The sequence below is a fragment of the Sus scrofa genome, chromosome 16 (assembly GCF_000003025.6).
Source record: "Sus scrofa isolate TJ Tabasco breed Duroc chromosome 16, Sscrofa11.1, whole genome shotgun sequence".
Classification (NCBI taxonomy): Eukaryota; Metazoa; Chordata; class Mammalia; order Artiodactyla; family Suidae; genus Sus; species Sus scrofa.
In genome coordinates, this window is record NC_010458.4 from 51570099 (window position 1) to 51586009 (window position 15911).

Here is a 15911-nt window from a genome sequence, read left to right on the forward strand (position 1 = left end):
ATCCCACTTAGATCTGAATCCGAAGGCCACGCATGCTCTTGACCGTTCCGGGGAATAGCTTCCCTAGCCAGCCAGCAGTTGCCTTAGGAATCTATCCCAGGGACTTGAGAGATACAACCCAACAGGACTCTTTGGTCCTACTGCTCCTCTCGCCTTCATCAATTGCAGGAGCACAGATCACTTGCCTTTAAGGAATGCAAAGTCGCCTCTGGCAAAGAGGGTGAGACACGTGCCCTTATGGAGTCCCCGTCTTAAGTAGGCTCAGACTTCTCATGGAGCCTCCTATTTATTCCTCATCACAACCCCAAGAGGGAGGTACCATCATTATCCCCATCCTACCTACAGACGAGAACTGAAGGTTCAGAGAGGGGAAGTGACTTGCCCAGGGTCACACAGCTTAGATTTAGAAGTGAGATTTGAACACAAGACTGCCTCCAAAACCAGGGCTCTCGTTCCACCACCTCTCTTGGGATTCAGCCAAAGACCCCCATCTGTAATCTGTGTGCCCTTTCACGAGGCTCTGGTCCTCAGTGTCCCGATCGGTCGAATGAGAGGCGGGGCGTGGTGATTCTGAGCACGCTTTGGTCCTGGAGACAGAGCCCCTGAGTGACCTGACTATGGGGATGAAGCCTGCACCATCCCCAGAGACGGGGAAATTCCGTTCTCCCTGCTCCTGCCCTTGAATCACCCAGAACCTTGAGGGGAAGCAAAGCTCGTCTGGGGGGTGAAGATCAGCCCCTGCGGAGTGGAAAGTTACTAGGCAGACCTGGCTTTGGAGACCCGGGGCAGGCGTGTGCCCACCCATCTCAAAAACCCATCCTCCTTGGGGAAAAGGAAAGGGAACATGTGTCTAAGGGATGTAATTGCGATACGAACATTGTGTCACGTTGAGGAGGTAAACAGAACACGCTCGTTAATGGCCACGGGCATTCTGCCAACTGCTGGTATTGCCCCAGACACCCCCCAGCCCCGCCATAGCCCCACTTGGCTTACTCATTAAAGAACTTTCCCCCGTCTGCCCAGAGGGGAGGCAAGAGGCCATCTCTGAGCTGCCCTGAGTCCTGCTAACAAGAAGAATGAAGGAGAAGGACTGAGAGGAAAAGCGGAGGAAGGTCTAAGAATGGCTGGTACGAAGCCCACTCAGAAGGGCCTGCTGCTACGTGTGAAAAAGTGCTGAGGCTGGGAGGTCACGGGCGAGGAAACAGACCCAAGAGGGGGTAGGTGACTTCACCTTTCTTGGCCTGATCGATAGTTTCCTGATCTATAAAATGAGGCTAAAAGCTCCCAGCATGCAGAACTGGCAGGGGGATTATACGAGTGAAAGATTACGAAGGGTTCTTGAGGGGTTCGGCAGATAAGCACTTTCTAGCACTTCCTCTAAGATCCCAGGGTCAAATGCACCTTAAGGAGTTGCCGTTGTGGCTCAGTGGTGACGAACCTGACCTGCATCCACAAGCACGCAGCTTTCATCCCTGGCCTCGCTCAGTGGGTTAAGGATCCGGCGTTGCCATGAGCTGTGGAGTAGATCACAGACGAGGCTCACATCTGGCATTGCTGTGGCTGTGGTGTAGGCCGGCAGCTGCAGCTCCGATTCGACGCCTAGCCTGGGAACTTCCATACACTGCGGTGTGGCCCTAAACAAACAAACAAAAAAGGCACCTTCATGGACAAGTCCTCCCGCAGCTCTAGTTGCCTCTACAAAGTCCATGTCAAGTCCCAAATTGGGCTAAATACTAGTGCCACTCCAGCCAAAGGCACTTGCTCCCCTCCCTGCCCTCATTCCACTTCTGGCTAGCTTCCACAGTTAGAAAGTTCTTCCTTTGACTGAATCGAAGTCTCCCATGATGTCCACACACATCTGGTCAAGTCTGCTTGCTCTGCAGTGCCCTTCCCCATCAAGTCAGCTCCCCTGCCTCATAGATCTGAAGGCAGCTCTCAGGTTCCAGGGGTCCCCCGTAGGTTGCTCGGGGGCCTTGGCCGCTGGGGCTGACCTGGCCCTTGATGTGCTCTTCAGAAAACCCTCAGGACATCAGCCGGCCCCCAGCCGGCTTTGAAAGGAGGTTGGAGATCTACATATCAGACTTGGGGACGATCAGCTGGGGCTGACACAGTGAACCCATAAGCCACTTGGAGAGCACCCCCGCCCTGCCATCCCTAGAGGGGGATGTGAGACTAACAACCTCAGAAGCAGGTGAGCAACTGAAAACAAATCTGCCAGACACGTCTAAATGCTCACGGGTTTTTGCTCAATACTATGAAGGCCTCCAGGGCGAATGTGAAATGCCCTCCCTCCCAGTCATCCATCCCGCACCGATATCCCTTCCTTGTAGTGGGAATCCTGTTGGACTACCCCAGCTGTGTGCCCTTAGGCAAGTTACTTTCCCTCTCTGTTCTCTCCACAGTTATATGGGACTAAAAATAGTAGCTCTCTCACAGGGCTTGTCCTGAGGGCTAAATGCAGGTACCCACTGGGAACAGTGTCTGGCACAGATTGGCTGTGAGATACTAGCTCCTGGTTATTATTATTCTTTTGTGTCTGTCTCCCTTGGGAGTGCCAGGCTCAGCAGGGGCTTGTTTGCCTCGGGAGCACATAATCCTCAGAGGTGCCCCCTGTGAGCCCCCACTATCTGTCAGATGCTTTACGGGAGCATCATTATCTCCTTCCTGCAGAAAAGGGAATCACAGCTTAGAAGGTCAAGCCGTTTGTCTGGATAATAAGGGGCAGTGTCGAGACTCAGACCGAAGGATGGAGGACCCCAGCCCGTCGTGCTATGACCAACTCTGCTAATAATGACAGCACAGCAGGGGGACAGGACGCTCCGGGTCTGCAGGCAAGCCTGGGTGCAGGGCAACAAAGCGTTCTCAGCCTGGCCCCTTGCTCTTGCCAGTAGACCGGAAGGGGCTGCCTGGAGCTCTGGGGGGTGGCGGGGGTGGGGAATAAGCCTGCAAACACCTGGGCTCGAGGGAAAGGATGTAGGTACAAGGTGACACCTGCCAATAGGGGCAGGGGGTGGCCAAGCAAGGGCCATTATTTTTGACCAGGCAGACACATCGGGAGCCCTAGTCGGACAGAAGGAAGGGGTGTGGAGCTCCCGTTCACCCCTCTCCTCAGGGCAGGATTCCAGGAGGCCACCTCCATCTTTTTAAAGTCTCCAGGCCTGGGTTGCAATGGATGGGGTTGGGAGATGGACCTTTTCTCGGGCAGTTTCATGCTGGCAGCTGGGGACAGAGGTGATGCAGCCTCCCAGGACACGGATGGTAAGAAGCTATGCCTGCAGGAAGGACAGCTTGTGGGGAGGGGGAGCCAGGAGCTCAGGACAGGGACAAAGGGCAGCAGCACCAAGAGGTCCCAGGAGGCAGCCGCCCACGATGATGCGGGAAGGGGCTGGGGGGCTGGGCAGGTGGGGGGTGACATTCTGCTCTGTCCCTTCCTCGCCACCTGACCCAAGGCAGGTCTCAAGACCTCTCTGAGCTCAGTTTCCTCATCTGGGAAGTGGGAGGCTACTTCTGGAAGGCTTGTCCTGATGGCTTAAAGGACCTGGCATGGGGCGGGCGTGTCGCAGCTCCAACCACTCGGCTCTACCCCCGGGGATGGGCACTCACGACCTACCACACGCGGGCCCCCTCCTCCCCCCTCTGCTTCCTCACCACACACCTGGCTTCTGGGCTGCTATTTTAAGCCCTCCGAGAGCACCACCAAGTCCAGACGGCTCTTTGGTCCAAAAGAGGGCAGAGCTGACTCTTCTTGTTCGCGGGGAAGATTAAACAGCCCGTTCTGCGCAGTCTTTTGCAGCCCAGCCCAGCAAACAGCCCAGCATCCCGGCGGGGAGTGTGGCCTCTGAGAAAGCTACGTCTCCTGACTGTAGGCTGGCTGGCGAGAAACCCCTCTTCCTCTGACCTTATCTCACCCAGCACCCTGACCTCCTATTGCCACCCCGACTGGTACTGGGACCCCAGAACTCTGTAGCTCCCCCTCCCTCTGCCCAACACCCCCTGTTCCCCCTCCCCTCAGCCTTTTGCACATCTAATGCTCTGCCTTGAACACCCATTGCTTTGTGACTGACTTCTCTGCTTTCTTTTTTTTTTTTTTTTTTTTTTTAGGGCCGCACCCATGGCATATGGAAGTTCCCAGGCCAGGGGTTGAATCGGAGCTGCAGCTGCCGGCCTACACCACAGCCACAGCAACACCAGATCCGAGCTGTGTTTGTGACCTACACCACAGCTCACAGCAACGCCAGATCTTTAACCCCCTGAGTGAGGCCCGGGATTGAACCCGAGTCCTCCTGGATACTAGTTGGGTTCATTACCACTGAGCCATGATGGGAACTCCTAACTTCTCTGCTTTCTAGTCTTGGCTGGACAGCACCTCCTCCAGGAAGCCTTCCTGGCATCCTCCTCTGGGCTCTCACCTCCCTCACCTACCATAAGTGCCCTGTCCTTGTTAGTTTCTCCCACTAGCACTGGACGTCTGGTGAGCCAGTGCAAACTGCAAGATGCAACCCACCAGGCAGATTCTTCTCATCAGAAATCAGGTGTCTTGGGTCGGGCTCCAGGAACCCTGGGGAACTGCTGTCAGCGCCATGAAAGGGATGCCTCCCAATCCAGCCCCACGGCTCGAGGCTCGGGGTCACCTGGGGCAGGGCTTTCAAGGCAGGAAGTGAAGGGCACCTGTCAGCCGGCCTGGTCCAGGGACCCCAGGGGCAGGCCTGAGGCCTTGCCTTTCCACGGTGGCAACAATAACCATGACAGCGACCGCCCTGGGCATTGTGCTCAAGCCTCTGCCTGCACCATTCCATTTAATACTCACCCCCCCCACCACCAACCACCAGGGAGCTCCCATCCCCCCACTTCCAGGGAGGAAACCGAGGCCCAGGGAGGGAAGTCCTTGCCCAACTTCACGACACTGGCAAACGGCCCCTCTGAGACTTCAACCTAAGCAGCTTGACTCCAAGATGCGTGTCTAGACCCGGACACCAGACCTCCAACTGCTGCGGACCAGTGCATGGTCTCACACAGCCCTTAACCACTGCGACCCAGGGAGAGAAATGCACTAGACATTGTGACACACCACACACCCACAGGTGTGCACACACACACCACTGAAACACAAGTTTCTGAGGCAAAAGTGCTCTTACTGTGCGAATGTACTCAATGTGTTATCTTTTATTCTCTTCTGTGCCATTAAAGATTTTTTTAAAAAGCTGATTGTGCATGACCCACAGCAGAGGGACCACTTGATCTGGTGGCCAGACCTTGTTTGGGGCATTGGGCACCGGCTCCTCCCTCTCTGAGGCACAGGGTAGCAGCGCCTTATGGTCTCGGATGTGCCCGACCATGTGACCTGCTCTACTAGAGCATCCGATCCCTCCTGCCCCACTGGCTGGCTCACGGGGGCTGCCCGTGGCTGTCCATCCCATTCATGGCTGAACCCCTGGGCCAGCGCATGACAGATGCCCAACAGATGTCAGATAAAGGCACTCTCAGGAAACTGCAGAGCAGGGCACACCCCAGAGTCACCCCAGCCTGGGCACATGGCACTTAAGCAGAGATCAGGGTGGCCTGGGGCAACTGAACCACAGAAGAACCTAAAGGCAGACAGAAAAAGATGACACTTAGAGTTCCTGTCGTGGCACAGCAGAAATGAATCCGACTAGGAACCATGAGGTTGCGGGTTTGATCCCTGGCCTCACTCAGTGGGTTAAGGATCCGGTGTTGCCATGGCCTGTGGTGTAGGTCACAGACATGGCTTGGTTCTGACATTGCTGTGGCTGTGGTGTAGGACGGCAGCTTAGCTCCAATTCAACCCCTAGCCTTGGAACCTCCATATGCCGCAAGTGCGACCCTAAAAAGCAAAAAAAAAAAAAAGAAAAGAAAAGAAAAAAATGACATTTGAGTGGGGGTACATTTGAGTGGGGGCAGACATTCAGTTGGGCTTTCCTTCAGATGTCACCTCCTCCAGGAAGACTTCCCTACCCCCATAGCCCCAGAGCTCCCTCCTTTGCTGCCGGGGGAGATAGAGAGAGAAGGGAGCTGAGGTAGGAGCAGGAAGAGGGTAAAAACAGAGGGAGGCCCTAGTTCCTTCTGGCTCTGCAGGCTCCTTGGGGAACTTCAGGTTTCCTATGAGCTGGACAGACCCATTGCTTCTTCCTCACTTCCACGGAGGCATAAGACTGCTCCCTTCCCCTCCCCCACCCTGCCCCAGCCCCAGGCCCTCAGCCCCCAGCACCCTCACAGGCCATCACCTAGGAGCCTTGACTAGTTAGGCCCTGCTGGCCATGTGTTGACAGCCTGGTAGGTTTCAGCGCTGTTGAGGGAGCCGCTATCACTTTGAGAGGCTCAGACGCAGGCCTCTTGCTCCACTGGGAGGCTATAAAAGTGATTCTTCCTGACCTGGTGGGAGGGAGGCAGATGGGGCCAGATAAGGCGGGCAAGTCCCGTGTAAAGGAGGAAAAATGGTGCAGAGAGAGAAAAATGTCACTGGCTGGCTCATCTAGGCAGCCACCGCGATGGCTGTAAGGGGAGTGACAAAGGCTGCTGTCCTTCCTAAAGCTGAGAAAAGAGTGGCTGCCAGGCCGCGGGAGCATCACTACCCACGGCCAGAGGGCAGCAGATCTGACCCACGTAGGCCCAGCACCCACGCGGCTCCATATCCAGGTCGAGTAAAGAAAGAGTCTCAGCAGGGGGAGCCTCTAAGTGGCCTGAGAGCAGCAGGTGCTTCTGGTCTGGACACAGCATTGGCAGACTGACCATCTAGGGCAGGGAGGGTGGTTCTCCCCCCTAGACCAGTGTGCCTTTTTTCTTCCCCGCCCTGAGCCTCCATCTACCTCCCAGAAAAATGGGGATAAATATAGCCTCTCTAAAGCCTTGTTCCGAGGATCTGAAATAGGCACTGTGGATCAAGCCCTTAACTCAGGGATTGGCACAGAGCAGGGTCAATGCGCTTCCCTCATTCCAGAGCTCCAGGCTCACTGCGCTAACACTGACAAGGACCGTTGACTTGGTCAAGCATGGACCGACTTAATGATTAAACCCAACCAGCAGTTTGAATTAAGCCTCTTCTCCAACCAGAACCAGGGGTGAGCCCCAGAGGCACGCTGAGGAAAAGGATCGAAACGTGCTGGCGAAAGAACGGGGAGAGTCCCCCCCCTTCCTGTCCCTGCTGGAATTCTGCCCTCCCCTCCCCCCACCTGTTTACACTTTCCTTTTTTTTTTGCCTTTTCAAAACCCAGATTAAGGCTCCTGGAGTGCAGAGGAAAGGACAGAGTGGCATTAGGGATAAGACAGGCTGTGTGAGTTGCGGGCAGGTGTCTCACCCTCTCTGTGCCTCAGTGTCCTCCTCCATAAAATGGTGCAGAATGGTATCTTATTTTGCAGGACTGAACCGCGACTAGAAAGGGAGTGGGTAATGCACACAGTAGGTGCTTAGCCATGGTGAGTTCCTGTGCTGACCCCTGCACACTTGTTTATAGGGCACTGATCTGAATCTGCTGATGCCCTTTTCGAAGGCCACCCGGGGCTTCCCCTTAGTGGATTTTAAAGAGGATTCCTTTCCTTTGGCATTTCCTTATTGTATACAATAACATGCCAGGTGTACCATAGGGCGCCCAATAAATGGTATCTGAACCATGGGTTGGGAGGGTGCTGCCTGTCGGGGAAAGAATGCAGGACTTTGGAGCTAAGTAAACCGGAATTTCAGTCGTGGTTCTGCCAACTGGATGAGCCATGTGTGGTGGGATGAGTCATTTTCCCTCTTGGAGCTTTGGTTTCCTTATCTGTAAAGTGGAGAGGATAACCCCTGCCTTGCAGGGCTGTTGGGAGAATTAAATTCATTCATGCAATAATTTAAAAAAATTTTTTTTCTTTTTAGGCCACACCCGCAGCATACGGAAGTTCCCAGGCTAAGGGTCGAATGAGAACTGCAGCTGCCAGCCTACACCACAGCCACAGGCACTTGGGATCTAAGCTGAGTCTGTGACCTATGCTGCAGCTTGTGGCAATGCCAGATCCTTAACCCACTGCGAGAGACAGGGGATCAAACACCCATCCTTGTGGATGCTAGTCGGGTTCTTCAGCTGCTGAGCCACAGTGGGAATTCCTATGCAACAAATATTTACTAAACATCTACTATATCCTAGTCCACTGCTCCCAGAGCTGAATATACAGCAGTGAATAAAACAGACAAAATCCATCCTGAGGAGACAGACGATAAACAGCTCACTAAACACGCAGGGTGGCACATGGTGATCCATGCCAAGAAGAACCACAAAAGCAGGGGAGAGGGAGTGGGGAGCGCTGGGGGCAGGGGCAATGATAGCAGAGACCTGCAGGAGGCTGGGGGAGCCATGTGGAGATCTGGGGGGAAGAAGGTTCCAGGCAGAAGGATCAGCAAGTGCAGGAGCCTTAAGGAGAAGCGTGCTTGGCATGTAAATGAAGCCACAGATGCAGGAAGCCTGGCACAGAATCCAGGTGCTCAGCAAATGCCAGCTCTCTATTTCAAGTCCCGTAGAAGGACCCCCACGCATGTGTCCTTTTCCTGGGAACGAAAGCGCAAAGATTTCTACAGGGCAAGATGGAGCCAAGCGTTCGTTCTTTCAGCCTAATAGGCAGGCAACATGTGAGCTCCACCACCAGTTTCTGGGCCCCGGCCAGGCACCAGGCTCTGGGCTGGGCAATTAGGGATACGAGATGATCAAGATGTGGGCTCTGTCCTTAGGTAGCCCCCAGGGGAGTCGTGGAGATGCGTGATGACAATGCAAAGTGGTGGACGGGGCGAGACTTAAGAAGGAGGCAGAGGGAAGGATGGGATTGGGTGTGGGCGGTCAGGGGAGGCTTCCTGGAGGAGGTAACAACTGAGTTGAGTTTTGAAAGATGGACCAGACAATGAAAGGATATTCTGGGTGTGGGGAGTGTCACGTACTGAGCACAGAGGTGTTAACAAATGGCACAGTGTGTGTGAAAACCTAATGATGGGCAGGTTAGAAACGCATAAACGGTTCTTTGTGTTCTTGGCACCTGCTGCCTGATGCGGGGCAGGCATTCCAGTTTTGTCTCCTTCCCCAGACTCAATGCTAGCTTCAGCCCCAGCAGCGTTTGAATTTTCCACACTTAGCTGCTGCAGCGAGTAACCGACCTTAACCCCAGGCTCCCAGCCCAGGGTGGCCCAGTCCACAGGGAGAGGGCCGAGTGGGATGGAGACTACATAAATATCCAGCTATATTTAGCCCGCTTGGCGTGTGTCTGTCCCTTCATCCACCCCAAGGCTGATCCACAGGTGGCAGAAGAGCTTTTTTTTTTTTTTAACCAGAAGAGCACAAACATTTCTTAAGGAAGAAATCCTACCAAGGGGCCCATGTCTTCGTGGCTGGTGGGACATCTCTCTGCTGCTCTATTCACCAACATCCCTGGACTCCTCCAGACTGGTTGGTGGGGTTCTCCTCATTCTGGCAATAGCCCTAGCCAGGGGAGGTGTGGCCAGCCCCGGGGGAAGTAGGCCTGGGTTCGAATCCCACCTCTGTCACTGACTAGCTGGTGATCCTCTCTGAGAATTTGGTGAATTCTTTATGCAGTGGCTGGAAAGCTGACCAGGGACTTACAACGTGGAAGGAGGCGGCTCCTCTTCTATAAGCCGGCCTTGGGCATGCAAGGCTCGGAGCCATCCATTCCTATCCTTCCAGAGGAAGAAATAATGATCTTTGGATATACAATAATATTTTTTTGGACATAGCTCTCCTAGAAGGGAGAGCTAGTGATCCCGAAGTGTTAGAGCAGAGAGGGGGGGATACGCCCCTCTTCTCCTAAAACCTCAAGCATGTGTCTCCCACTTTCTGCCTAAAGGATGCTACCAGACTTAAAGCAAAATAAAGACATTCTAAAGACTTGGGGGCAGGAGGAGGCTGGGCAGACAGACCTCCGTCTCAATCCAGATCCCCCTCCCCTACAACCAGCAGCGTGACCTTGGGTGTGTCATTTTTCCCCTGCTCTGAGCTTCAATATCTTCATCATAAAATTGGGATACACACCTTTAAGAGAAGCTTCTTAGCATTCAACACTGGGGTATGTAACCTCCGAGCCACAATTACCAAGGATTTTCTAGCAAGGCCTCCTTTGCCCCCACCCCCGGCTCTGAATCCCCTTACTCCAGGCCCCGGAAATTCTGGGGTGGTGTTACCTAGGGGGCGATGTGCTCTGCAGAGGCGACTGCCTACTGCGAGGGGCTAGAGAGCCCCCAGCTGAGCGGACACCAGAGGGGGGCGCAGCCGGGGTGCGCTTGGGAACATGGTCAAACCAAGGCAGCATGTGCCGCGGGGGCGCTGGGCGGCTGGGAACCCCTGTGAGCAACCCCCACTCAGCCGCTGCAGTCTCAGCACAACGGGCGGCTTCTGGCCGTCGGAAGCCCTGCGGAACCCGGCTCCATGCACACCCAGAGCGCCCCGGGCTCCCTCGTCAGCGCCTTCAGGCTGGAACAAAGGCGAGGGGACGCGCGGCATCGCCCCAACGCCCCTTCGCGCGTCTGGCCAAAGCCAGGAGAAAGAGGACGAGGGTCCCCAAGGTAACCAGGACGCGGTACCCGCCCTCCTGGAGCGCAAAGCCCAGCCGCTTCGCGCGCGCGGAGCCGGAGTCCGGGAGGAACCGGAGACTCCAGCCCGTCGCGCGCCGAGGGCCACACCGGGGGCGGGGTGGCTCTCCGGAAGTCACCCAGAGGGTCCCCCAAGGAGAGGAGAATCCCAACGCCCGTCTCCTAGGCAGGGCTCCCCGGCGTACCTGGCAGAGTCCTGTGCACCGTGTTGCCCATCGCTGCGTCGGGGTGCGGCGTTGGCAGCGGCGCGCTCGGGGCGCACGGAGGCTAATTATGCCGTGGGCCGGGGACCCGGGCCGGGGTCGGGCTCCTTGACATCGCGGCTGCAAGGAGAGCCGGCGGGCGACAGCTAGGGCGGGTGCCGGGAGGGAAGCCGCGGCGGCTGGAGGAGGAGGCGGAGCCACCAGCCCGGGGTCCGTAGGCTCCGCCCCCGCCTCCCGCGGCCTCCAATCGCACGGAGAGGGGCGGGGCCGTGGCCGCCGCATCTTTTGAAAGTTTGCACCAGGCGGCGGGAGGGGAAAGGCAGAGCGTCCCGCCCTCGCTGTTCCCGCGCCCGGGGCAGGAAGGCGCGCTGGGCAGTTAGGTGCCCTCAGGGTGCCAGGCTCGTCAGACTGCTGGCCTTTCAGTCATGTATTCCAATATTTTGAGAAGGCCTACTGTGTGCCAGGCGCTGGGCCCCAGGGAGCGAAGCCGTCGTGCCGCCGCCGTAATTGTACGCGGGTGCAGGGGTGCAGGGCTGGAAGCAGGTGAGGAGGTCTGAGGCAAAAGGTCCGACAGTGTAAAGAGCTTGAAAACAGTCCAGCCAAGGTGACAGGGGTGGGAGTGGGATCTTGTGCCTACAGGAGGAGAAACCTAGACAGTTTCCAAAGGTTGGCAGGAGGGAACTTTCTTCATTAATTCACGCATTCGTTCATTTATATATTGAGCGCTTCCTATGTGCCACGCGCTGTGCTGGGCACTGCAGATACAGACAAGGCATGAAGACAGAAATAACAAGCATTTAAAACCATATAATATAATTATCAAAGCCAGGAAGAAAATAAAACAAGTTGAGACTTATGGGGTGTGTCTGTGGGGCTCAGGGAGAACCTGGGGGCATGTCAGTTCTGCCTGATGGACAGCAAAGAATCAGCATGGGAGGAGCTGGGGAGAATGTCCCAGGCAGAGGAAGTCATTGGCATTTCTCATTCATTAATTCACCCTACCATATCTCAGCACCTTTCCTGTGCTGGGGCATGAGGCCTGCTCCTCCCTCCCCTCACTGGGCACCGTTTTTCAGATCAGAACCCTGAGGCTCAGGAGGTGTGATGACTTGCCTAAGAAGAACCAATTCCAAACCAGTATTTTTCCTACTCTGCTTTCCATGCGTTTGTATCCCTTATGACCTTAGGCAGCACGTTATTATCTCCACTTCACCGATGGGCAGATTGAGGCTCAGAGAGTGAAAAACAGGTGCCCCAAATTTCCCAGGAGGAGGCAAAGCTGGCCTGGAGCTATATGAATGAAAAGGGGTATTGTTCCTGGTGAGGTTGCTTTGGCTCTGGGTACCACACTTGAGAAGCAAGACAAAGCTGCTCCACAAAAATGAGGCAGGTGGCTTTGGGAGAGAGGGAGGTCCCAGTCACAGATAGAAGCAGAGGAGGGGGAAGTATTCCGGGGCCAGGATGGCTGTCTCTAGTCACAACCTCTCCTGGCTTTGACTTCCACACCCTCCCTCCACCCCCACCTCCCTTAACCACATGTAGAATCACAGAGACAATGCCACCCTCCCTTGGCACCAAGATCCTTGCTTGGATTGGAGGGGCCCCTGGGTGGGGCTGCCTCTCTTGACTGTGCAGTGTTGGCACAGCCTCCCATGACACTGGGTAGAGGGAGGGCCCTGGCTGTGCTCCCTGGCATTGCTCCCTCTGGGCATGCCCCAGCAGATCCTGCCCCCTGCACAGCAGGTGGTCAGGTGCACCTGTGAAAAGGGGTCCGGGGCTGGGTGCGGGCATGTCCACTGTAGACTTCTGGGTAAAAACCTCCTTCCTCCATGGAACCCAAAGTTCTTTGCACAGACTCCTCCTTGCAACTCAAGAACTGAGAAGTCAGGCTACAGTCCGTCCAACCTCAAAGCTCGGTTTCAGAATTGTTACAGGAAGCCTCTACTTTTCAGCAAACCCTGCCCATCAGACCCTCGGATTTCCAAAGCCACGGTCTTCACCCACAAAAGCAGTATTTTTCACTTGCTGGTTACAAAGTGCCAACCACTCAGTGGGCACCAGGCTGCACCCTTTAAGTGATCCTCCTCACAGTCTAGCGGTGTGCTTATTAAAACAGTTCCCCTTTGGCAGGGGAGGAAACTGAAGCTCAGGGCAAGGAAGGAATCCCCGAGTTCACACAGCCAGGAGGAAGCAGAACTCAGAGGGTTCTAGCTTTTACCGAGGAGGGAACAGTCTCAGAACCAATGAAGCCACTCGTTCAGTGTGGCACAGTGGTGAGCAGAGGGAGTCAAACATCTTGAGTTTTTCTGGCTCCTGTACCTCCATTTACACCACGCTGCTCTCAATCAGCAAATCACATTTGTAGGCTATTGAATCTGGCTACTGTTAACCTGGCCGCCAAGGCAAAGAGGGAAAGAAGCCCTGGCACATGGCTTTTCTTGTCCTCTTCCCTTGCAGATGCCTACTTGGTGCTGGTGTCATTCCCAAAGGGGAGGCCATCGCTGGTGCACAGGGAGGCTGGGTGGACAGAATCTTCCTTGTGAGTATACCCAGAGCACACCAACAGCGTTCAGATGGATGGATCCCATGCTGGCCATTGGAAAATGCCAAGCACTGACGTTTTCCTGAAATCCAATGGCGGCAGCTCTGGCCGGGGTCACGGGTGCCCTGGACCTGGCTTTCTCATAACACAAGGACAGAGCTTAGGTGCTCTGAGACAAGTGGTCTTGATGCCCATGGGATGAAACTTGAGGCAGAGGCCAAATTGAAATCAATTTATGATCCCAACAACTTGCATTCACTGTGCTGGTACAGTGAAAATTACATTTATTTGGTGCTAGATGCTATTTTAAGTCCTTTAGATGTATTAAGCACATAACAACCCTAGGAGGTGATATTACTAATACGCCCATTTGATGGGTGGGGAGACAATGTCTAGAGAATGAAGGCAGCTTGGCCTCAGTCATATAGGCAGAGAGCAGTGTTGCTGAGCAGGTTAGGTTCTGATTTATTTAATCCTCACAACAACCCTATGAAGCGAGAAAAGGAGTTAAGAGCTAAGGAGTTGCTTATATTTGCTGGCTTTTCAAATCTCCATCTCCTCCAGCAGAGGCAGGAGCCATTATCATGCCATTCTAAATGGCATGCTGGGAGGCTCAGAGAGGTGCAGCAACTTGCCCAAGCCACACAGCCAAGAGGGCAGAACCTAAACAGGAGCCCAGCCTGCTCTGACCCCAGAGTCTATGAGTTCCTCCTCTTGGCCCCTCAGGTGGCTGAGAATTTGCAAAGAGCCCCACCCATCCTACCTGGAGCGACTTAGAGGGCAGACCTGTGCTGACCCAGCCGAGTCCAGTGCCCAGTCTTAGCCAGGCCCTGGTCCCTGCTGCCTTCCTAGAGCTGTGGAGAACCCCCCCGGGGGACATGGACTTTGATTTATTGATTTATTTTCTTTTTAGGGCCACACCTGCAGCATATGGAAATTCCCAGGCTAGGGGTCAAACCGGAGCTGCAGCTACCAGTCTATGCCACAGCCACAACAACGCTGGATCGTTAACCCACTGAATGAGGCCAGAGATCAAATCTGCATCTTCACAGACACTATGTTGGGTTCTTCACCTGCTGAGCCACAATGGGAACTCCAAGGACATGGACTTTCAAAAAAAGTGGAATAATGGATATGGAAGGCCAAATCCTAGCGAGGCTGCTTACTTACTTGCCTTGAATCTTGTTGTCTGTGTGTCTTTGCACAGTTACTTCAGCTCTCTGAACTTCATTTCATCTGTAAAGGGTGGGAATTCCCGTCGTGGCTCAGCAGTTATCAAACCTGACTAGCATCCACGAGTCCACCTGTTTGATCCCTGGCCTCGCTCAGTGGGTTAAGGATCCGGCGTGGCCATGAGCTGTGGTATAGGTCGCAGACATGGCTCGGATCCCATGTTGCTGTGGCTGTGGCGTCGTCTGGTGGCTATAGCTCCAATCGGACCCCTAGCCTGGGAACTTCCATATGCTGTGGGTGTGGCCCTAAAAAGATAAAAGACAAAAAAAAAAAAAAAAAAAAAAAAGATCATCTGTAAAGTGTGGATGATTATAATGACTCCCTGATAGACACTTTCAATGAGATGATGATTGGAAAGTTCTTGGCAGAGAGTAGGTGCTCAATAAGTGTTTAAGGAATGAATGGATCAATGAATCAATAAACCCTAGGAACAAGGGTTGGGTCTCACCCACAGGTGACAAGGTGCTGGCTGAAGGCTCAAGCTCTGGAACCAGACGATCTGGGTTCATTGTCTGGCTTCCCTTCCCTTGACCATGTCACTCAGCTTCTCTGTGCTGCACACCCATCGTGTGTAAAATGGACTAATAAGAGTCCTAGCTTTAGGGAGTTCCCTGGTGGCTCAGCGGAACCCACATTGTCACTGCTGTGGCTCAGGTTGCTGCTGTGGTGTGGGTTCGATCCCTAGCCTGGGAACTTCTGCATGCCATGGTGTGGCCAAAAAAAAAAAAAAAAAAAAGTGCTAGCTTCATAGGATTGTTTTGAGTATTAATTGAGAAAATATATACCAAATGCCTAGATCAGTGCCTGGCACATGGTAAATATTCAATAAAATAAGCCGCCATGTTTATATTAACTATTGTTATTCTTGGGGTCAGTTGCTTCAGGAAGAGGACATTTCTTCTAGAGGCAGGGAACAGAGTCGGGACATGGGGTGGGCCCAGTGGGGGGATGTCACTTCTCTTGGCCTTGAACACTGTGGCGTCTCATGTCTTGGCGGTTGGGGGGGGGTGGATCCTCAGAGCTGGGTCAGGAGCTACCAGCTGTGAGGAGCCTGAGCAGGGGACTGCAGGGTTGTGCCAGCCTAGGGCCTGGTGGTGTCCCTTCAGGCCATGCGAGGAGTGGATCATGCCTCGCAGCCCTGGGACCCTTGGCTTCCTGTCACCCTTAGATCTTTCAGGCAATCTTAACCACCTTCACCTGGCCCCACACGGGCTGGAGCATTAGGAGAGTCACGGAGGCTCTGGGGCCACATGGGCTGCAGCAGGAACCTGAGTGGGGGACCCCAGGTGGGCAGGGGTTTGAGGCAGATTGAGGTCCTGGACAGCTGGGATGTGCGTTCTTAATGCGCAGGGCCCTG

General features: G+C 54.5%; 1 protein-coding gene and 1 long non-coding RNA gene across 4 annotated transcripts in view; one reads left to right on the top strand and one right to left on the bottom strand.

The window, feature by feature from the left end:
• Positions 1-10974, bottom strand: part of NEURL1B (neuralized E3 ubiquitin protein ligase 1B) — a 44509-nt gene extending 33535 nt beyond the window's left edge. For 2 of the 3 annotated variants that reach the window (XM_005674572.3, XM_021076639.1), the window contains exon 1: positions 10762-10974. In XM_005674572.3, coding sequence (XP_005674629.2) covers positions 10762-10792 — 31 coding nt within the window. In that variant the 5' untranslated portion in view covers positions 10793-10974. The remainder of the gene's footprint in view (positions 1-10761) is intronic. The other variant, XM_021076640.1, reaches the window with a different exon arrangement.
• The window catches only part of LOC110257271, a 39563-nt gene continuing 34750 nt past the window's right edge, over positions 11099-15911 (top strand). Inside the window, exons 1-2 of the long non-coding RNA XR_002339675.1 lie at positions 11099-11322; positions 13237-13318. This is a non-coding gene — a long non-coding RNA (uncharacterized LOC110257271). The remainder of the gene's footprint in view (positions 11323-13236; positions 13319-15911) is intronic.